At 40.8% G+C, this 16,289-nt stretch overlaps 1 protein-coding gene across 2 annotated transcripts; it reads right to left on the reverse strand.

The window, feature by feature from the left end:
- Positions 1 to 2,408: 2,408 nt before the first annotated feature.
- Positions 2,409 to 16,042, reverse strand: CHST4 (carbohydrate sulfotransferase 4). Of its 2 annotated transcripts, XM_007477387.3 has the most exons (3): positions 15,909 to 15,998; positions 15,087 to 15,269; positions 2,409 to 6,910 (listed from the first exon to the last, which is right to left on the reverse strand). In XM_007477387.3, the coding sequence occupies exon 3, from the start codon at positions 6,885 to 6,887 to the stop codon at positions 5,739 to 5,741; it is 1,149 nt and encodes a 382-aa protein (XP_007477449.1). In that variant the 5' UTR covers positions 6,888 to 6,910; positions 15,087 to 15,269; positions 15,909 to 15,998; the 3' UTR covers positions 2,409 to 5,738. The 2 variants fall into 2 exon arrangements, with proteins under 2 accessions (XP_007477449.1, XP_007477448.1); XM_007477386.3 differs by lacking the exon at positions 15,087 to 15,269 and having other exon boundaries at positions 15,909 to 16,042.
- Between the last annotated feature and the right edge of the window lie 247 nt (positions 16,043 to 16,289).

Genomic DNA, 16,289 nt, shown 5'->3' on the forward strand with positions numbered 1-16,289 from the left:
AGGATGATGAGCTAGTATAGGACACTTACCAAGTGATCAGGTAGGTAGGTGAGCCAAGGAAGGGTATTGTCACAAAAACCTAGAGAGGAGAGAGAATCAAGGAAAGGGAGCTCAGCGGTATCAAACACTACAAAGAAAGCATGAAGGATGAGAAAAGACTACTAGATTTGACTATAACACATTCTACAGCGACAACCCCAAATCCTGCTTATATTCACAAGGTGAATTCCCAGAGTCCAATTGCTGCATTGCCTCAGGGATCCAGAAATTATTCCTAAGGGATATCTATCTTAATTGTCATTTCCTCTCAGTCAGATTTTAAATAGCTTTAGAAAGGTGTGTGTTGCTTCAGTGAAAGCATAAGAAAAGTTATATAAAACTAGAAATATAGAGATATATAGACATACATATATATAGCAAAGTAATAATTTTTATAAAATCCTTATCTTCCACCTCAGAATCAATACTGAGTACTGGTTGCAAGTCAGAAGAGCAGTAAGGGCTGGGAAATGGGAGTTAAATGACTTGTCCAGAGTCACGCAGCTAGGGAGCATCTGAGATCAAATTTGAACCCATGATCTCTTGTCTCTAGGCCTGGCTCTCAATCCATTGAGCCACCTAGCTGAGGCCTCTATTAAACTTTTGCTACAATCTTTTTATTCTTTCTGATCTCTTCCCCAAAGTACCAAGTTTTCCTACAGTTGATACTTGTAATAAACCTTACAAAACATCCTCCCTAAAAGTCTATGACTGCATATGGATCTCAGGGGAAAATGGGCTCAAACTTAGAGATCATCCATGGCAAAGGAGAAATTCATGGCTCCCAAAATCCACTCTGCTCAAGTCTCCAAAATGTTCCCTTTTAAATTGGGTTAGATTTTTCTTTGGCCTCTTTGTAGGGCCTTAAATCTGTATCCAATCTGCTTTTGGTCCCAGACACTTACCCTGTCAACTGCTGATCTGGTAATGCTTCTAGGATATTAATGAGGTTCATCTCCATTCAAAGTAAGACAGGAGAGAACAAGACCCAGGGCTTTGCTTCTCATCTCTTCCTCACCCCTTCACAAATCAATTGTTTCTCATGGGTTTAGCTGGAATTCTCTCTCCTCTCCACTTGTTTGTATCTTTGGGGCCTCAACTGGCTTGATTTTTTATAGACATCAGATCCATGAGCCATGTCCAACTATCCTCATCCAATCAGAAGACACTTTTGAAGCAATGTCATTCTAGTTCATGGATAACCTTTGTACCCAGTCTAAAGCCTTAGGTGGATTCAGCAGAGAAATGCTCTCAGCTAGTTATGGTATCAGGGCTCAATGTCTTGGTCCTCATTTCAAATGGAACAGGATGATTTGCTTGATTTACTCAATTGAGACCCCCCCCCCAATATGGCAATTAGGAGATTAAGGCTAACTTTGGAGGTAGCAGTTCCAATGGAATGATAAGGTTAGAAGCCAGAAAATGAAAGGAGAGGGCAGCTGGGTGGCTCAGTAGATTGAGAACCAAGCCTAGAGATAGGAGGTCCTGGGTTCAATGTGACCTCAGGCACTTTCTAGCTATGTGACCTCAGCAAGTCACTTAACACACCCCCCCACCATTGCCTACCCTTACCACTCTTCTGCCTTGGAACCAGTATACCGTACTGATTCAGAAATAGAAGGTAAGGCAAGAATATTCATAGCTGTGCTTCGTGATGGCAAAAAACTGGAAAATGGGGGGATGCCCTTCAATTGGAGAATGGCTGAAGAAATTGTGGTATCTGTTGGTCATGGAATACTATTGTGCTCAAAGGAATAATAAAGTGGAGGAATTCCGTGGAGACTGGAACAACCTCCAGGAAGTGATACAGAGCGAAAGGAATAGAACCAGGAAAACATTGTACACAGAGATTGATACACTGTGGTACAATCAAATGTAATGGACTTCTCCATTAGTGTCAGTGCAATGTCCCTGAACAATCTGCAGGGATCTATGAGGGGAAAAAAACACTAACCACAAGCAGAGGACAAACTATGGGAGTAAAAACACGGAGGAAAGGTCACTGCTTGACTACAGGGGTTGAGGGGATATGATTGAGGAGACACTAAATGAGCACCTTTAGGCAAATACCAACAACATGGAAATGGGTTCAGATCAAGGACACATGTGATACCCCGTGGAATTGCGCATCGGCTATGGGAAGAGTGGCGGGAGGAGGGAAAGAAAATGATCCCTTTTTTCCAATGAATAATGTTTGAAAATGACCAAATAAAATAATGTTTAAATCTGAAAAAAAAAGAAGATAAGAGTTAAAAAGAAGGAAGTGAAAGGAGTGGAAGTGGAAGGCCAGTAGCTACCATATAATCAATATATAGTGGAATTACTGGCATTGCAACAAGAAAATGAAAAAGCTTATTCTCAGTGGTGATTGCAGGCAAAGGACCCTTTGTGGTTTAATTTTGAACAAGACAGACATTTTCATTTTGAATTTTACCTGTGAATTAATAAGGAATTGATAGCATAATTTAATTCAGTTTTTATTACAACTACAGAGAAAATTCATTTATCAAACAAGTCTTAAATCTATTATATTGAGCCATATTACAAATATATGATAACGGATTTTACATAAAAATATATTGGAGCCAATGGCCAGCCCATTGAGACAGCATCTGTGCCTGTCTCAATCAATATTCACAAAGATCAAATTTTTAGTAAAAATTTCTAAAAGAATTAAGTCAATCTAATAATTCTTATCATAGACTCAAGCAGCAGCCATGATGGGCACATGGTAATAATTGCAGATAAAAGCATTCTTATGGAAACCATAACCACCTTTCCAGAAAAGTTGTTGGAATCTGGGTAGATACTTATTTTGCCCTATCCTAAAGACAACTATTTCTTATCTTTAACTGAGCACCTTATATCACCATATTGCCTCTGGACATCAGGTAAAATTCCCCCAAAGCCCTAATTTGATTAAGGAACTCTAGGATCTGTGTCAACTTCTACCCACGTTTGAACCTAACCTTTCAGGTTCAGTTCAAAGGAATAAGATAAGGGGAGAGAAATGGCTGTCATTTTTCCAGATTACTTTTTTTGCAAACATAAAAGGAGCCCTTTACATGGTTCTCTAGTGTAGATTGAATTTCAGGTTCCACAAGCTCACCTCAAATGGTCATTTGAGCAGGAACTCACTTAATGTAGGTATATAGCTGCCACAACTGTTCCCCTCAGCACAGTCCCAGTCACCAGCTACCTGAATGGGTCACTAAGTCCAATGGTGGCCAAGACACTGGGCCAAATTTAAGAAATGAGGTTTTGGTAGGCTTATGTTATAAAATATGTTTACATTCTATTTTAAGAGTGATCACAATATTGTTTTGTGCAAACTTCTACTTAAGAACATTTCTTTTTTAGATGTTTCTTTCATCATCATCTATAAGAAGAAGTTAGACATAAGATCTCACGGAAAAATAAAGACAGACTATCCTGTAAGGGGGGGACTGGTGGTTGTCTAGGTGTCTCAACTGGGCTCTGACAAATAAGAAGTCATTGCTTTTCTATACAGTGAACTGGAATAGTTATCAGGAAGGTCTGTGGTTAGAATGTGGGGCATTCCTGCAGGTTTCCATCCCATCTCCTGCCTTGGTTTCAGATAGGGTTTTTACTTTTAAAAAAAGGTACAAGCCAGCTTTGACTTTCTCCAGGATCCCAGAGCACTGTCATTTCCAAAGGAAGTTGCTGTCTTTGGAACAATTTGTGCAACTGCAGGGATTTCCAGGGGAAGAGAAGTTTGTTTTCTCCCCAGGCTGCAACTCACCATCATCCTCCACCCTGCTGGCACTGCCACCTTGAGCTCAGCCTTGTTTCTCTGGACACTAACTTCAGTGTCTTGGCCCTACCCTCTGTAACTCAGCCGACTGTGAATGCTCACTTTTCCCTCTGTTTGGGAGGAGTTGTAGGAGAAAGAAGATTGAATGGGAAAAGTTCATATTTTCCAAAGGATTTCCATGAATGTGCAGGGTTCACTGTCTAAGTAAACTGGCTCCTTTGACACCACAGGGTACACGTGAACCCCAAGAATTCTAGCTGGCAAAGGGCAGCATCTTACAGTATCTTAATTCGTAACATATTTGGTGTTCTCCAGCAGCAATTTAAGGGATCTTCAGCACAAAAAAAAAGAGGTAGGAAAAGAGCTGAATTCACAGTCAAATGAAGTCATTGGAAGACATGTGAACGCCGGTTTTAATGACTAAGCCATTCTAGGGTTTTTCTGTTCTTCCCAGAACCACCATACATAAAAATGTTCCATAGGAAAAAGAATCTTCTATACAGAGTTAGCTGAGAAGAGGCTTTGTCAGAGGGGAACAAGAAGGAAGAATCAACATCACCCTTAGATGATGCCTGGAATTCTTTCTCTAGGATAGGAAGGATTAAGACATCAGGACAAAAGGGGTCATTTAACTCCAGACATAGTCCAGTCAAAGCAAACTGACTCTGAAGACGCTGCCAACATGTTATAACTATTCCCATCAACACAGTCCCAGTAACCAGTTACCTGAATGAGTCACTGAGGCCAATGCTGGATGAGACATTAGGTCAAATTTAAGAAATGGATTTTTGGCAGGCTTACGACATAAAATGTGATTATATTCAATTTTTCAAAGTGTACACATTATTCAGAAGGGGCATTCTCTCACTGAGCAAAGAGATTGCTGGTAGTGTTACAAAGATGTCATTTATCTTTATGACCAGGATGAGACAAATAGAACCTCACATCTAAAATTATCTGGTAGAGGGGTCAGATCTGTACAGAATCCTCTCAAGGAAAGCCTGATGTTTCCTCCTACAAAGTGCAGTGTCATTAGCTGACTCTCCAATTCATTCTCCACCAAGGACTTGAGAGAGAGAAAAGATCAGCATTGTAGATTTGGTAGTGTCTTGTCTTGTCCTTGGAACTGATCTATGGACTTCATAGTATTTAGATGAAGTAATAATATGAAAATAGCATGAGCATAAAGCATGTCAATGAGAGGAAGGGTAAGAAGACCCAAGATTATAACACTAGTAGTCATCAGATAACAAGCAATATTCAGACCAACTCTCAGGGAACACAATACAATATGAGGTTCTACTTTGAAAAAATATAGATAGATGTGTCAGCCGTTCCAGATGCATCTATTTACCTATATGCCTTTGACTTGGGAGAAAAAGAAAAAGGTGAGTCGGGTCCCAAGGAAAAGATGTTTCTTTCTTATTTTAAAGATATTTCTTTAAGTTATGGTTATTCAGTTTCCTGGCAGTAATTTAGCACTTTTAATCCAAGAAAAAAGATTCGTTGCCCTGAGAGAGTAAGCATATAGAGGTATAAATATTTTAATTCATACCCACAGCTGTTTTGTTCTTGGTTGTCCTTGCTAAGCCTTGCCTTTTTATCTCCCATTGGACAAGGGATGGGCAGCTAGGGTTGTGGGATTAATCCATAGTCTATAAGGCAAGAGCTGTGAAGGAGACCAAAAGAGAGGAGGGTCAAACACAAGGAGAGTTAACACCATTTTTGGTTCTATCTAGCTATCTATCACAAGGCACCTAAACCCATTTTTTTTTAACTTTTGGACATAAATATGTATGCAGAGATTCATTTAAGTACACGCAGTCCATACAATGGCACGCTCACACGTATGACCATAGAGAAACATTTCGATTCAGAAGCATCAGCTGACCATAGCTGTTTTCTTGCATTTGTTTGCCAAGCTTTAGGGCATCCCAAGAGGAGAGAGAAGACCCAATGACAGATTTCTCTGATCTTGCTCAGACAGTACAGGAAGGTAGCCCATCACGTTCATGCTATCTCTACAAATATTCTGTAATCGGACCACATCGTTATAAGGTAAGGACCAACGCCAGGCCTGGGAAACGTTTTGGGCATTCCTGGAGTTTGTTTGGAAGGCATGTCCCCCCATGCCCTTGCCCTGTGTGATGTTCTGCACCCAGGTTTGGAGGTGAGGCAGGAAGGGTAACCCTACAAATTCATACAATTTGGAGGTCTGGGTAAGTGGGTCGTGCACCAAGTCCTCATAGCGTATTAGCAGGTAGCGTTCTCTTAGGGAGTCTGGTAGCAACTTGGCTGCCTTATAGATTTCCTTTTGGCTTTGGCAAATAACTTTCATCAAGTGATACGGCCGGTTCTCATTCTTCAGTCCATTCCACTGGCTACCCATGACAATATGACTGTCGTGCATTAGATTCTTTTCTGTGCGTTGCCGAGAGCGGAACACAGCCCTGGGGTCCCGTATGAGGTGAATGATGTGCAAGTTGAGGGAAGGGTCCCTCAGCAATGAGTAGAGGGCTTTCAGATTGAAGAAACGCACCTCCTTGATCGCCACATGACTGTAGGACTTACAGGTTTCTTCCATTATGTTGAAGGGCTGCTTGGCACATACAGTCCTGCAGTTATCCTGGGAGATGATGGCCTCCCTCTTAAAGAGGGGGCATGAGGGTGGGGAACACAGTGCTCTACTAGCCTCCCATTGGAAGACTTTGGACAGTGTTCTTGGACCCTGATCCATATAGGCATCAAAGACAGTCATGTCACAGAGGAAGACTGAATGAATCAGGTCTCTCACAGCCATCTGCAACTGCTCAGCATTGCCAGAGGAAAGGGTCCCCCACACGTGCCAGGCTGGCTCCATCAGGTAAAAGACATCTGGGTGCTGGCTGAAAAGCTGGCCCACAAAGGAAGAACCTGAGCGCCAAGAGGACAAGATCAGCACATGCACAGGACCTGATTTCTCTGCTCTACCAGGGCAGTAACTGGGGCCATACAAATACTGGAAGAAGAGGAGGAGAGCAACAGCTTGGAGCATCAGAAGGACTAACAGTCTCATTTTCTTTACCCAGAACATTGTGCAGGAAGTAAGTAGTGAGCCTGGTGGGGACAAGAAAAACAGATTGTATGAGACCGTTGGGTATCCATCCATCTGCCTGCACATCCCCATTCCAGTCAACCTAACCTCCCTCTCTCCAACCCCTACTTTGCCATGGCTCAGCCCCACAATGTCTGAACACAGCTCTACCTTACCACCTTTCCCAAGCATATTCTACAAGATGTAAATATGTCTCTTTGATCTCATTTCTTATAGTAAGAATTCTTAACTTAGAATCTATATATCTTCAAATGGTATAGGGATACATTTCAGGGGATCTATGAATGGGGATCATTTACAAATTTTATCTTTTCATAGAATTGGTTTTCTTTGTAATCTTGTGTATTTAATATATTTAAAATGATTATTCTAAGAAGTGATCCACACTTCTCAGGAAAATCTGCCAAAGGGATCCAGAATACCAAAAAAAAAAAGGTTATCTCTTAGAGTTTAAAGGAAAAATGTCAATCTTGACCGCATTTTTCACTCAAACTCTTGGTAATTACTAATCAGAGATTTTAGATATTATTTCTTCACTTAGTTATCTCATGTGGTGAAAAACCAAAGAGAAGCAAGTGCCTTCACAAATACTAAAACATACCCAAAGTCCCAGCCATGAACCCAGTTTTAAGACAGAAGAGAGATATTGTGCTTCTTGGAATGCTCTGGAATTTGCAAATTCCAAGAAAGGCCATTTATTGAAGACTGCTTTCTTCACATCAGATTTCCCCTTCATTCTTTTTTCTTTTAAACACATCAAAAATAATAATCAAACTAAATATGGTGTAAGTTTCCAAGTACAGTTCTTGAATGCAGCATGTTTGCATTCCGATAAGAAAAAATATGAATAACACAAATTAAGACAAAATATGAGTAATAACAATATGTATGTTTATGTCCCTTTCCAAATCCTGTTGTGTGAGCAAAGATCTCCTTTTCTTGCAACTGGTGAAGATATTGTTATACTAAATATATAAGCTATTCTAATTTTGCTGATCTCACTTTGTAAGCATTTCATACATATTTTTCTATTGTCCTTCACCTTCATTTTTTTAAATTTATGCAACTTTTTCTCATTCATGCTGTCAAAGGTTTTTTTTTTTTTTATGAATCCTGGCTAACCATTCCTCTAAAGTCAGAGAATAGAAATTTAAGAATATGAAAGAAAGAATGGATTTTATAAGAGCAAACAGGAAGAAGACAAAGGAAAATCTAATAATCAGGAAATTTAGTGACAAGATGAGGTAGTCACAAGATTATGACTTTAGTTATGACATGAGAGGTTGTTATCTGACTCCTGAAAAGGTTTGTTTATGTTTAATCTCTTCTTAGACTTCCCTTGGAAATCCCCCCCAACTGTTTGCATCCTGAAGAAATGGCAAAGTTGTAGTCTTACCCCGTTCAGAATATTATAATGATACAAAACTTTACATTCCATTAATTCTAGTATTTTTCACTCATATATTTTAGAGAAATGGAGGAAGACCAATATCTCATTTTTAAAAAGTGAACAGAAAGCCCTTTGTTTGGTTCCCATATTCTTCAGAACCCTAGCCTAACAAGAAAGTCATAGAGAAACTTTTCAAGGGTGTGAAGTCACTAGCAATGATAGAATAAGGAAGAGCTCATCCAAAAAAAGTAAGAAGTCTTTAAAACTCAAGGGTCTTTCCTAAGAGAAATACAAAGAACAAGAATGAGGAGAGAAAACAATCAAGAAAAAGGGCTAGAATGTTTTATATGATAACACATGTATAATTTAGATCAAATTGTTCAGAAAAATGTATGTTGAAAATTGTTATTGCATGTGATTTGGAAAACAAAATGAAGAGAGGAGAGAAGAGGAGAGGACAAGAACTAGAAGGGGTTGGAAAGGAAGGAGGTTAACCTATAAGAAGAGGAGAGAGAGGAGGGAGAGGGGAGGGAAGGGAAAAGAAAAAGAACTAGAAGGGATTAGAGAGGAAGGAGGTTAACCTATAACCCACTGCAATAAACCTATGAAATATAGTAACTGGATCTGTTAAAAGTAGGTGACTAGAGCATTACTCAGAAGTGCTTGAGAGCAAGAGAACCCCTTTTAACTTCTCAGTTCCTAGCCCTGGGTCTTTTCTATTTCAGTTTCTACTCATGGGCTCTCAACCATGCTTACCTGAAGACAATGCCTGGCCTCAAGCTCTTCCTGTGCTGGAGCCTCATCTCCCTGACTATGTTCTCCGATTCATCTCAATTGCCTAACACATCTGACAATGAAGTTTTTCTTTTCTGTTCTTTCTTTCCATAGGCAAGTTCCCTAGCTCCAGTGAAGGAAGACTAAATTCTCTTGATAATTGAATCCTCTTACTTGTCCCTGGCTTCTGAAAAATGTATTGGTGCCAGAAGACTTGTCCATGAGAGGACTTCTCCCAGCCAAATTCTGGGGGAGTCATTCTAGACTTCCCTCTGAGTCTCTCAGTCATCCATCATCAAACCTGGGGGGAAAATGTTTGATGACCTTGCCTAGCCACAGAAGAACCTTTGAAGGCAGAAAAGGGTTACCTTCTAAGCAGAACCTTCCTATGAAGACTTCAGATCAGACCCCTTGCCAGAAGAAAATCCACAGGGCATAGGTGGTCAAATAAACAGGAAACAACTTGGTGTATGTGTGAAAATATTCAGTGGTATAGAAGATATAGGGATATATTAGGGTGCAGGAAATGGAATAGTAGGGCTACAGGAGATGGAAGAGCAAGGAAGATAGGTGTGTCTCTGGTTGTTCCCAATTGAGTTAATTCCCTAATTCATGAAACTTCAGTTAGGTGCTTGAGAAAGAGACGTTGTAGAGATTAGAAAGACTAGAAGTGTCTAAATAACCACCAAATCAAGAAAAGTTTTTCTAGAAATCAGAGATGAATATTTTTCTGCTGTCCTACAATTACTGCTCAGCTGGATTTATAGTTCTCCATAGAATGAAATGAATGAAAAGTACCTTACTCTATTAAACCCCTACGATATGTCAGGCCATTGTGCTAGGCACCATACAACTCTACAAATGAGACAGGTGTAACAATATAGCATTTACAAAGGAGTGGTGGTCTGGGGTGTCAGGGATTTGGGGTAGAGTTGTAAGGCAACTGGGGGAAAGAAGCAACAATGGTCTCTGGAGGTCCAAAACATTAAACTCAAACTCCTACCAGTAGTTTCTGTAAACCTTAAAATTTCTTAGACTTATGAATGTTGGAAATTTCCCCATTGGGAAATTTCATACTTGAAAAAATTTCCTACTGATAGTAAGAACTCTATTGGAATATGAAACTCCTTGGCATGGGAGGATCCTTCTCCTCCCTACCTAAGACTACTTTAGGACAGAAACCTTTTGCTAAACAATGGAAAGGGCTTTGACCTATGCTTAAGCATAGAACAGGAAGTTCTTTGAGTCATGATTGATTTTAGAATTGATACAATAGAGATACTTGGAATGACAGAACCAGGTCTTGGAAACTACAATCTCCACCCTACTCAGAGTAAAAGGATTTAGGAAGGGCTGCAGCAACGATCAAGATTTAATTATTTAAGAATATGACCTTCAATAGACATGTGCAAAGGGGACAGACCTCTGGGCGGTCCTGGGTTAAGCTAGAGCCACCATTGGCACAGGGGAGACATCGACAGTGATTGGTAGATGTGAGAACTGAGGGGAGGGAACTTAGATTGTTTGCTTAAAGATAGCGGGGTCTGAGGACTAAGGGGGAGTTTTTGCTCTGAAGGAGGGCTGAGAGGAGAGAGGTCCTGGAGGGAGAACTCATGGAGAAGTCTTGAAGGAGGCTGTGGAGGAGAACTCAGGAGGAGAATTCTCTGGAAACATTTCTTGAAAGGAGGCTCTCTTGAAGGTGGAGCCTGAGGTTGGCATGAGAAGCCTTACCTAGAGAGATCTTAGGTGAGTGATAAAACCAACTGACTGATTTATCTCTTAGGACTGAGGTCTAGGCCTTATTGGCTTGAGACCCTTCATTCTTATTCCTTTCTTACTTTCTCTCTTTTTCTATGATTAATCAGTGTATTATAAATTAAATTTCTCTATAAAACCCACTTGGCTTGGGCATATTCATAAATTGGGAATATATTCCCTGGCGACCATCTTATATTTATAAACCCAAGACACAGTATAAAACATATTTCAGCGGTCATAATTGATATATATATTTCCCTTGCTCCCAAACATTTCAATTATCACAGTTTATGGCTCCCACTCTCTTATCTACAACTATTTAACGCTCAAAACTATTTTAAATCTAACATTTCCCATATCTTGTTCTAGCCCGATCTACTTTTAATAGGTATATATAAATGGAACCTAGTCCAAAAAAATCCCTTATTGTGCATGCTCAGGGAGACTCTTCATTTTCACTTGGATTTTAGAAAGACAAATGCACACTGTAAAATAGGAAGGTACTCTTTTTCTGCCATGTACTACTACAATGAACCAGAAAGAGAATTGTTTTCTGGGAAGAAAGGAAGGAAATGAGCTTTTATTAAGCATTTGCCATGTGCCAAGAACTGTGCTAAGTACTGAGGATAAAATTAAAAGCAAAAAGATGGTCCCTCCCTTCCCATTTCTCATGTGCTTTGTCAATATAGAACTAAGAAAGTTTATAGCCTATGTTTTACTTCTACAACACCAGGTGAGATTTAGTTCATATAGTTGTTTATCTCATTTTCTGGTTAGGTTAGCAGATTTTCAATCTAAAGAATGTCTTTTTAATCATAGATAAAGTACAGAAAAAGGTAATTATGCAGCAATGCTGGAGTGGAAATCTAAAGATCTGAGTTTAAAATCTCATTTATGACAGCAGTTATGTGACCTTTGGAGAAATCCTTTAACCTTACTGAGGTCTAAATGTTCTTCTGGGTAAAATGGAGATTAAAACACTTGCATAACACCTACCCTATAGGGTAATTACAAAGAAAGTCTTGTTGTAAATCTTAAACCTCTGGATAGGTTAATATTAATAATACTCTGTTACTGGAGTTAATATTGCTGTGTAAATGTTCATGAGAGTTATCATTGTATAAATGTTCCCAAGGTGCCGAGCATCTGGTAGATTGAAAAGGAGAGTTCTCAATAAGTATCACTAGTTATCACTCACCAGTCCAGTTTGATAAGGGGCCATCAAACATCTCTAACTTTCAAAGTCAATTTAATTTCTAGGTAGCTCTGTGGGTAGAGTGCCAGGCCTGGAGTCTGGAAGACCTGGGTTCAAATGAGATCTCAGACACCTCCTAGCTATGTCACCCTACTTAGGTCACTTACCCCAATTGCCTAGTCCCTGCCACTTTTCTGTCTTAGAACTGATACTGAGACAACAGGTAAGGGTTTCATTAAAAAAAATCAAAATCTGAGTGCCTACTAAATGTAGGATAATAAGCTAACTACTTACTGAAGGGGATACAAATAAGTATACAGTCCCAACCCAAAAGCTCATTAGGATCTAATAGAGGATACAAAAAACTCACAATGATTTTAATACTTCAAGAATCTATCATTTTCGTTTGAAATTGAGAGGAACTTATTATTCACCTATCATGTGCCAAGCACTATGGGAAAGACAGGGAGTATGCATTTATATAATATCAACTATGCATCAGGTACAGTGCCAACCCTTTACAAATATTATCTCATTTCATCTTCACAACAACCCTGGGAAGAAGGTGCTATAATGATTCCCATTTTACAGTTGAGGAAACTGGGACAAATTAAGGCTAAATGACTTATAGCAATTAAGTGTCTGAGACCACATTTGAACTGATATCTTCCTGACTCCCAATCCAGAGCTCTAACCATTGGGCAATTTAGCAGCTCCAACTGTGTGCTAAGCACGAGGGATATAGAAAAAAGGCAAAAACAGTCTGTCTCCTCAAGGAGCTCCCAGTCTAATGGAGGAGACAACATGAAGATGACCATGTATATAAGAGACATATATTGGGGAAATTGGAGGTAGTCTCAAGAGGAAGGTATTAGTATAAAGGGGGACTGGGAAAGGCTTCATACAGAAGGTAGGACTTTAACAATGAAAATACAGAGTTAGAAAAGGTAGTAATCTTTTTTTAAGGACAACAAAGAGGCCAGTGTCACTAGATCACAGAGTAGTGGGGGATAGAATGGGGTATATGTGATAAGAGGGAATGGAAACTATAAAAAGACTGAAAAAGGTAGGAAGAAGCCAGGTTATAATGGGCTTTAAAACCCAAACAGAGGATTTCCTACTTGATCCTGGAGATAATAGGGAACCCTGGTCACTGAAAATGACATGGTAGATCTGTGTTTTAAGAAGATCCTTTTGATAGTTGAGTAGAAGATAGACTGAACTGGGGCAGAGACTTAAGGCAGGGAGATCAGGCTTTTGCAAAATCCTGGAATAAAGAGATGAGGGTCTGCACCAAAGTAGTGGTAACATCAAAGCAGAGGAGACATATATGAGAGATGGAATAAAGATAGAATCGATAGATTTTGGCAACAGATTGGAAGTATGGGTGGGATAAGAGTGAGAAATTGAGTATGATGTGCAGATTATGAGCCTGGGTGACTTGGAAGATGGTAGCACCTTCCACAATAATAGGGAAGCTAGGAAGAGGAGAGAAAGACAATGAGTTCAATTTTGGTCATGGTCAGTTTTATGGGACATTTGGGTCAAGATGCCCAATCAATAGCTGAAGATGTGAGACTGGAGATCAGAAGAAAGGTTAGTTTCCATTATGGCTCTATGTGTATGTGTATCATATTATAATAGATCTAAAGATCATCTGCATACAAGTGTTAAAGGAATTAGATCACCAAGTGAAATAGTATAGGGGGAAAAGGGATCCCAAGACAAGGACTTGAAGGAGCCCACAAGTAGTGGGCATGACTTGAATGAAGATCTAGAAAAGGAAACTGAGTCAGGAGAAGTCAGACAGGTAAGAGAAGAACCAAGGGAGAACAATGTCATGAAGACCTAGAAAGAGGGGACCATCAAGGAGGAGAAGATGATTGACAGTGTTAAAGGCTGCACAGAAGTCTAGAATGAAGACTGAGAAGTCATTAGATTTAGCCAGTAAGAGATCATTGATAACTTTACAGAGAATAGTTTCAGTTGAATGATGAGGTCAGAAGCCAAATTGCAGAGAATTGAGAAAAGAATGAAAACAAAGGAGCAGTTAGATGGTACAGTGGATAAAGCACTCAGCTTGGAATCAGGAAGACTATTTTTCTTGAGTGCATATCTGACCTGACATTTGCTAGCAGTATGACCCTGGACAAGTCATTGAACTATTTGCCTCAGTTTCCTCATCTGTAAAAATGAACTAGAGAAGGAAATAGCAAACCATTCCAATATTTTTGCCACATTTTCTGAAACAACTGAACAAGAGAACAAAGAAAGTGAAGGCAGCAATCATAGATGACATTTTTAAGGAATTTATCCTCAAAAGGGAGGAGAGATATGGATAGGTTTTTCATCAAGCCCAGAAATTCCATAAAAGAGGTACAATGTGAAGCACCCTTAGTTAGGAAAGTGGCCAATAATAAAATTTTGTGATTGGGAGAAGAGACAAAGATATTTATCATCGTAGATGGGACATGGAGTCACAATGACAGTCTCTGGGAACCCATAGGAGAGATAAGCACCTCCATAAGGGAACAATTGAGAGCTATTGATTGCTGACATTTTTAATGTCCCTTTTTGACACAACTCATTTCATCTTCACAGTGTCTCTCTGAGGTGGACAGGGCAGATACTGTTATGGTTTACAAATATAAAATTATTCTCAAGTGGTGATTGATATAGAACTTGGAATCATAGAGCTTTAGAAGCTGGAAGGGATCTAAGAGTTCAAATTTTTCACATAAGGAAACTAAGGTCCAAAGTGCCTCCACAGTAGACCCTGACAAGGTCTCCTGCTATGGCTATGGGAGCCTCTTCACTTGTGCGTCTCAGTTTCCTCGTCTGTAAAGGATCCCAGCCAGCTCTGAAAAGCTATTATTCCAGGATTCCAAGAGCTCTCCTTGCTGTGTTTGGAAATAGCTTGCTAAAAACTCAAACAACACTCCTTTCTCTCCCCTCACCTCCATCCCACTCCTCCACGCCCTGCCCCCGGGCACAAGGGAAGCTCTAACTGCCCCGGGGGACTGCCTTGCAGGCGATGGACACAGAGGAGTTGTGTTCTTACCCTCTTCCCCCGGGCTGCTGCTGGCTAGTGCTGGCAGCGGTCTTCCTCTGACTCAGGACCTCCTCTCCTTCACCTTCCAGCCTCCTGCTACATTTTGCATAGCTGTTCCTCAGCGAGCCTCTTTTCTAGGCGCACTTTTTGTACCTTCTGGCAGCCCAGCAATGGCCCTTCCTCCTCAGGCTGCTGCGGGACAGACGGCAGAGCCTGTCAGTGAGCGGTGCTGGGGACAGCTCTGAGAGCCACATGCCAAACAGGGTGAGCAGTGCGGCCACAAGGCTAGCTAAAGCCGGGGGGGGGGGGGGGGGGGGGGGGGGGGGAGTTTCCAGCGCGGAAGCTTCCCTGCTACTGGGCAGGGAGGAGCAGAGGGGGAGGAGGAAGCATTCACTCCCCTGGGCAGAAGGGCGACTAGCTCGCGGACTCCTCCTGGGGCAGGAGCTTTCCCTGCTTCGGGAATGGGTGAGAACAGAAGGAACGTGGGCAGACTGGGGGAATGAGGCCAGCGAGAGGGAAAGCCACAGACCCACCCAGGACATTAGGATGCCCCAAGCTCCATCCTACACTGATCATAGAGAGCTCTTCTCTCCCTGAGATCTTCCCAGAGAAACAGAAAAGGGGAAAGCGGGGCTCCACTCTTGGGTCTACGATCACTGAAGTCTGAGCGGGGAGGAGAGGGGAGAAAGGTTAAAAATCTCCTGTCTTTGGCAGAGTGGAGAACAGAGCTTCTGCCTTCTTCCTAGAAGGGAGGACACTAAGCTCCCTGGAGAGGAGGCAGATTGGGTGTGTTTGGGGCAGAGATAGAAGAAACACCTTATCTGTTCTTACTCTTTTTTCTGCTGCTATTGGCTGATGTCATCAGGCCTAATGAATTGTATTTCACATTTCCATCCCTTTAAGAAGAATCCTGGGTCTTGGAGGAGCTCATTCTGGGTTCACCTTAGAAGCCCTTTTCTTTGGCCTCTATCAATGAAGATTTGGTTCACCTACCAGTACAGGTGTGCAAGCCTCCTCCTCATCAGCACAAATCAAAAGAAGCTGAGGTCATAGTCCCAGTTATCCATAAATCTCATTGGCCAGGCCTCCTTAAGGAGAAGTTTGGAAAACACTCCCTCTTTATTCCCCTTAAAGCTTGTTAACATTTGCTAAACCCCTCCTAGAGTAGGTTAACTTAATTCCCATGTTCCCTATAGAGAAACATTATTTCTT

This window comes from Monodelphis domestica, chromosome 1 (assembly GCF_027887165.1).
Source record: "Monodelphis domestica isolate mMonDom1 chromosome 1, mMonDom1.pri, whole genome shotgun sequence".
Lineage (NCBI taxonomy): Eukaryota > Metazoa > Chordata > Mammalia > Didelphimorphia > Didelphidae > Monodelphis > Monodelphis domestica.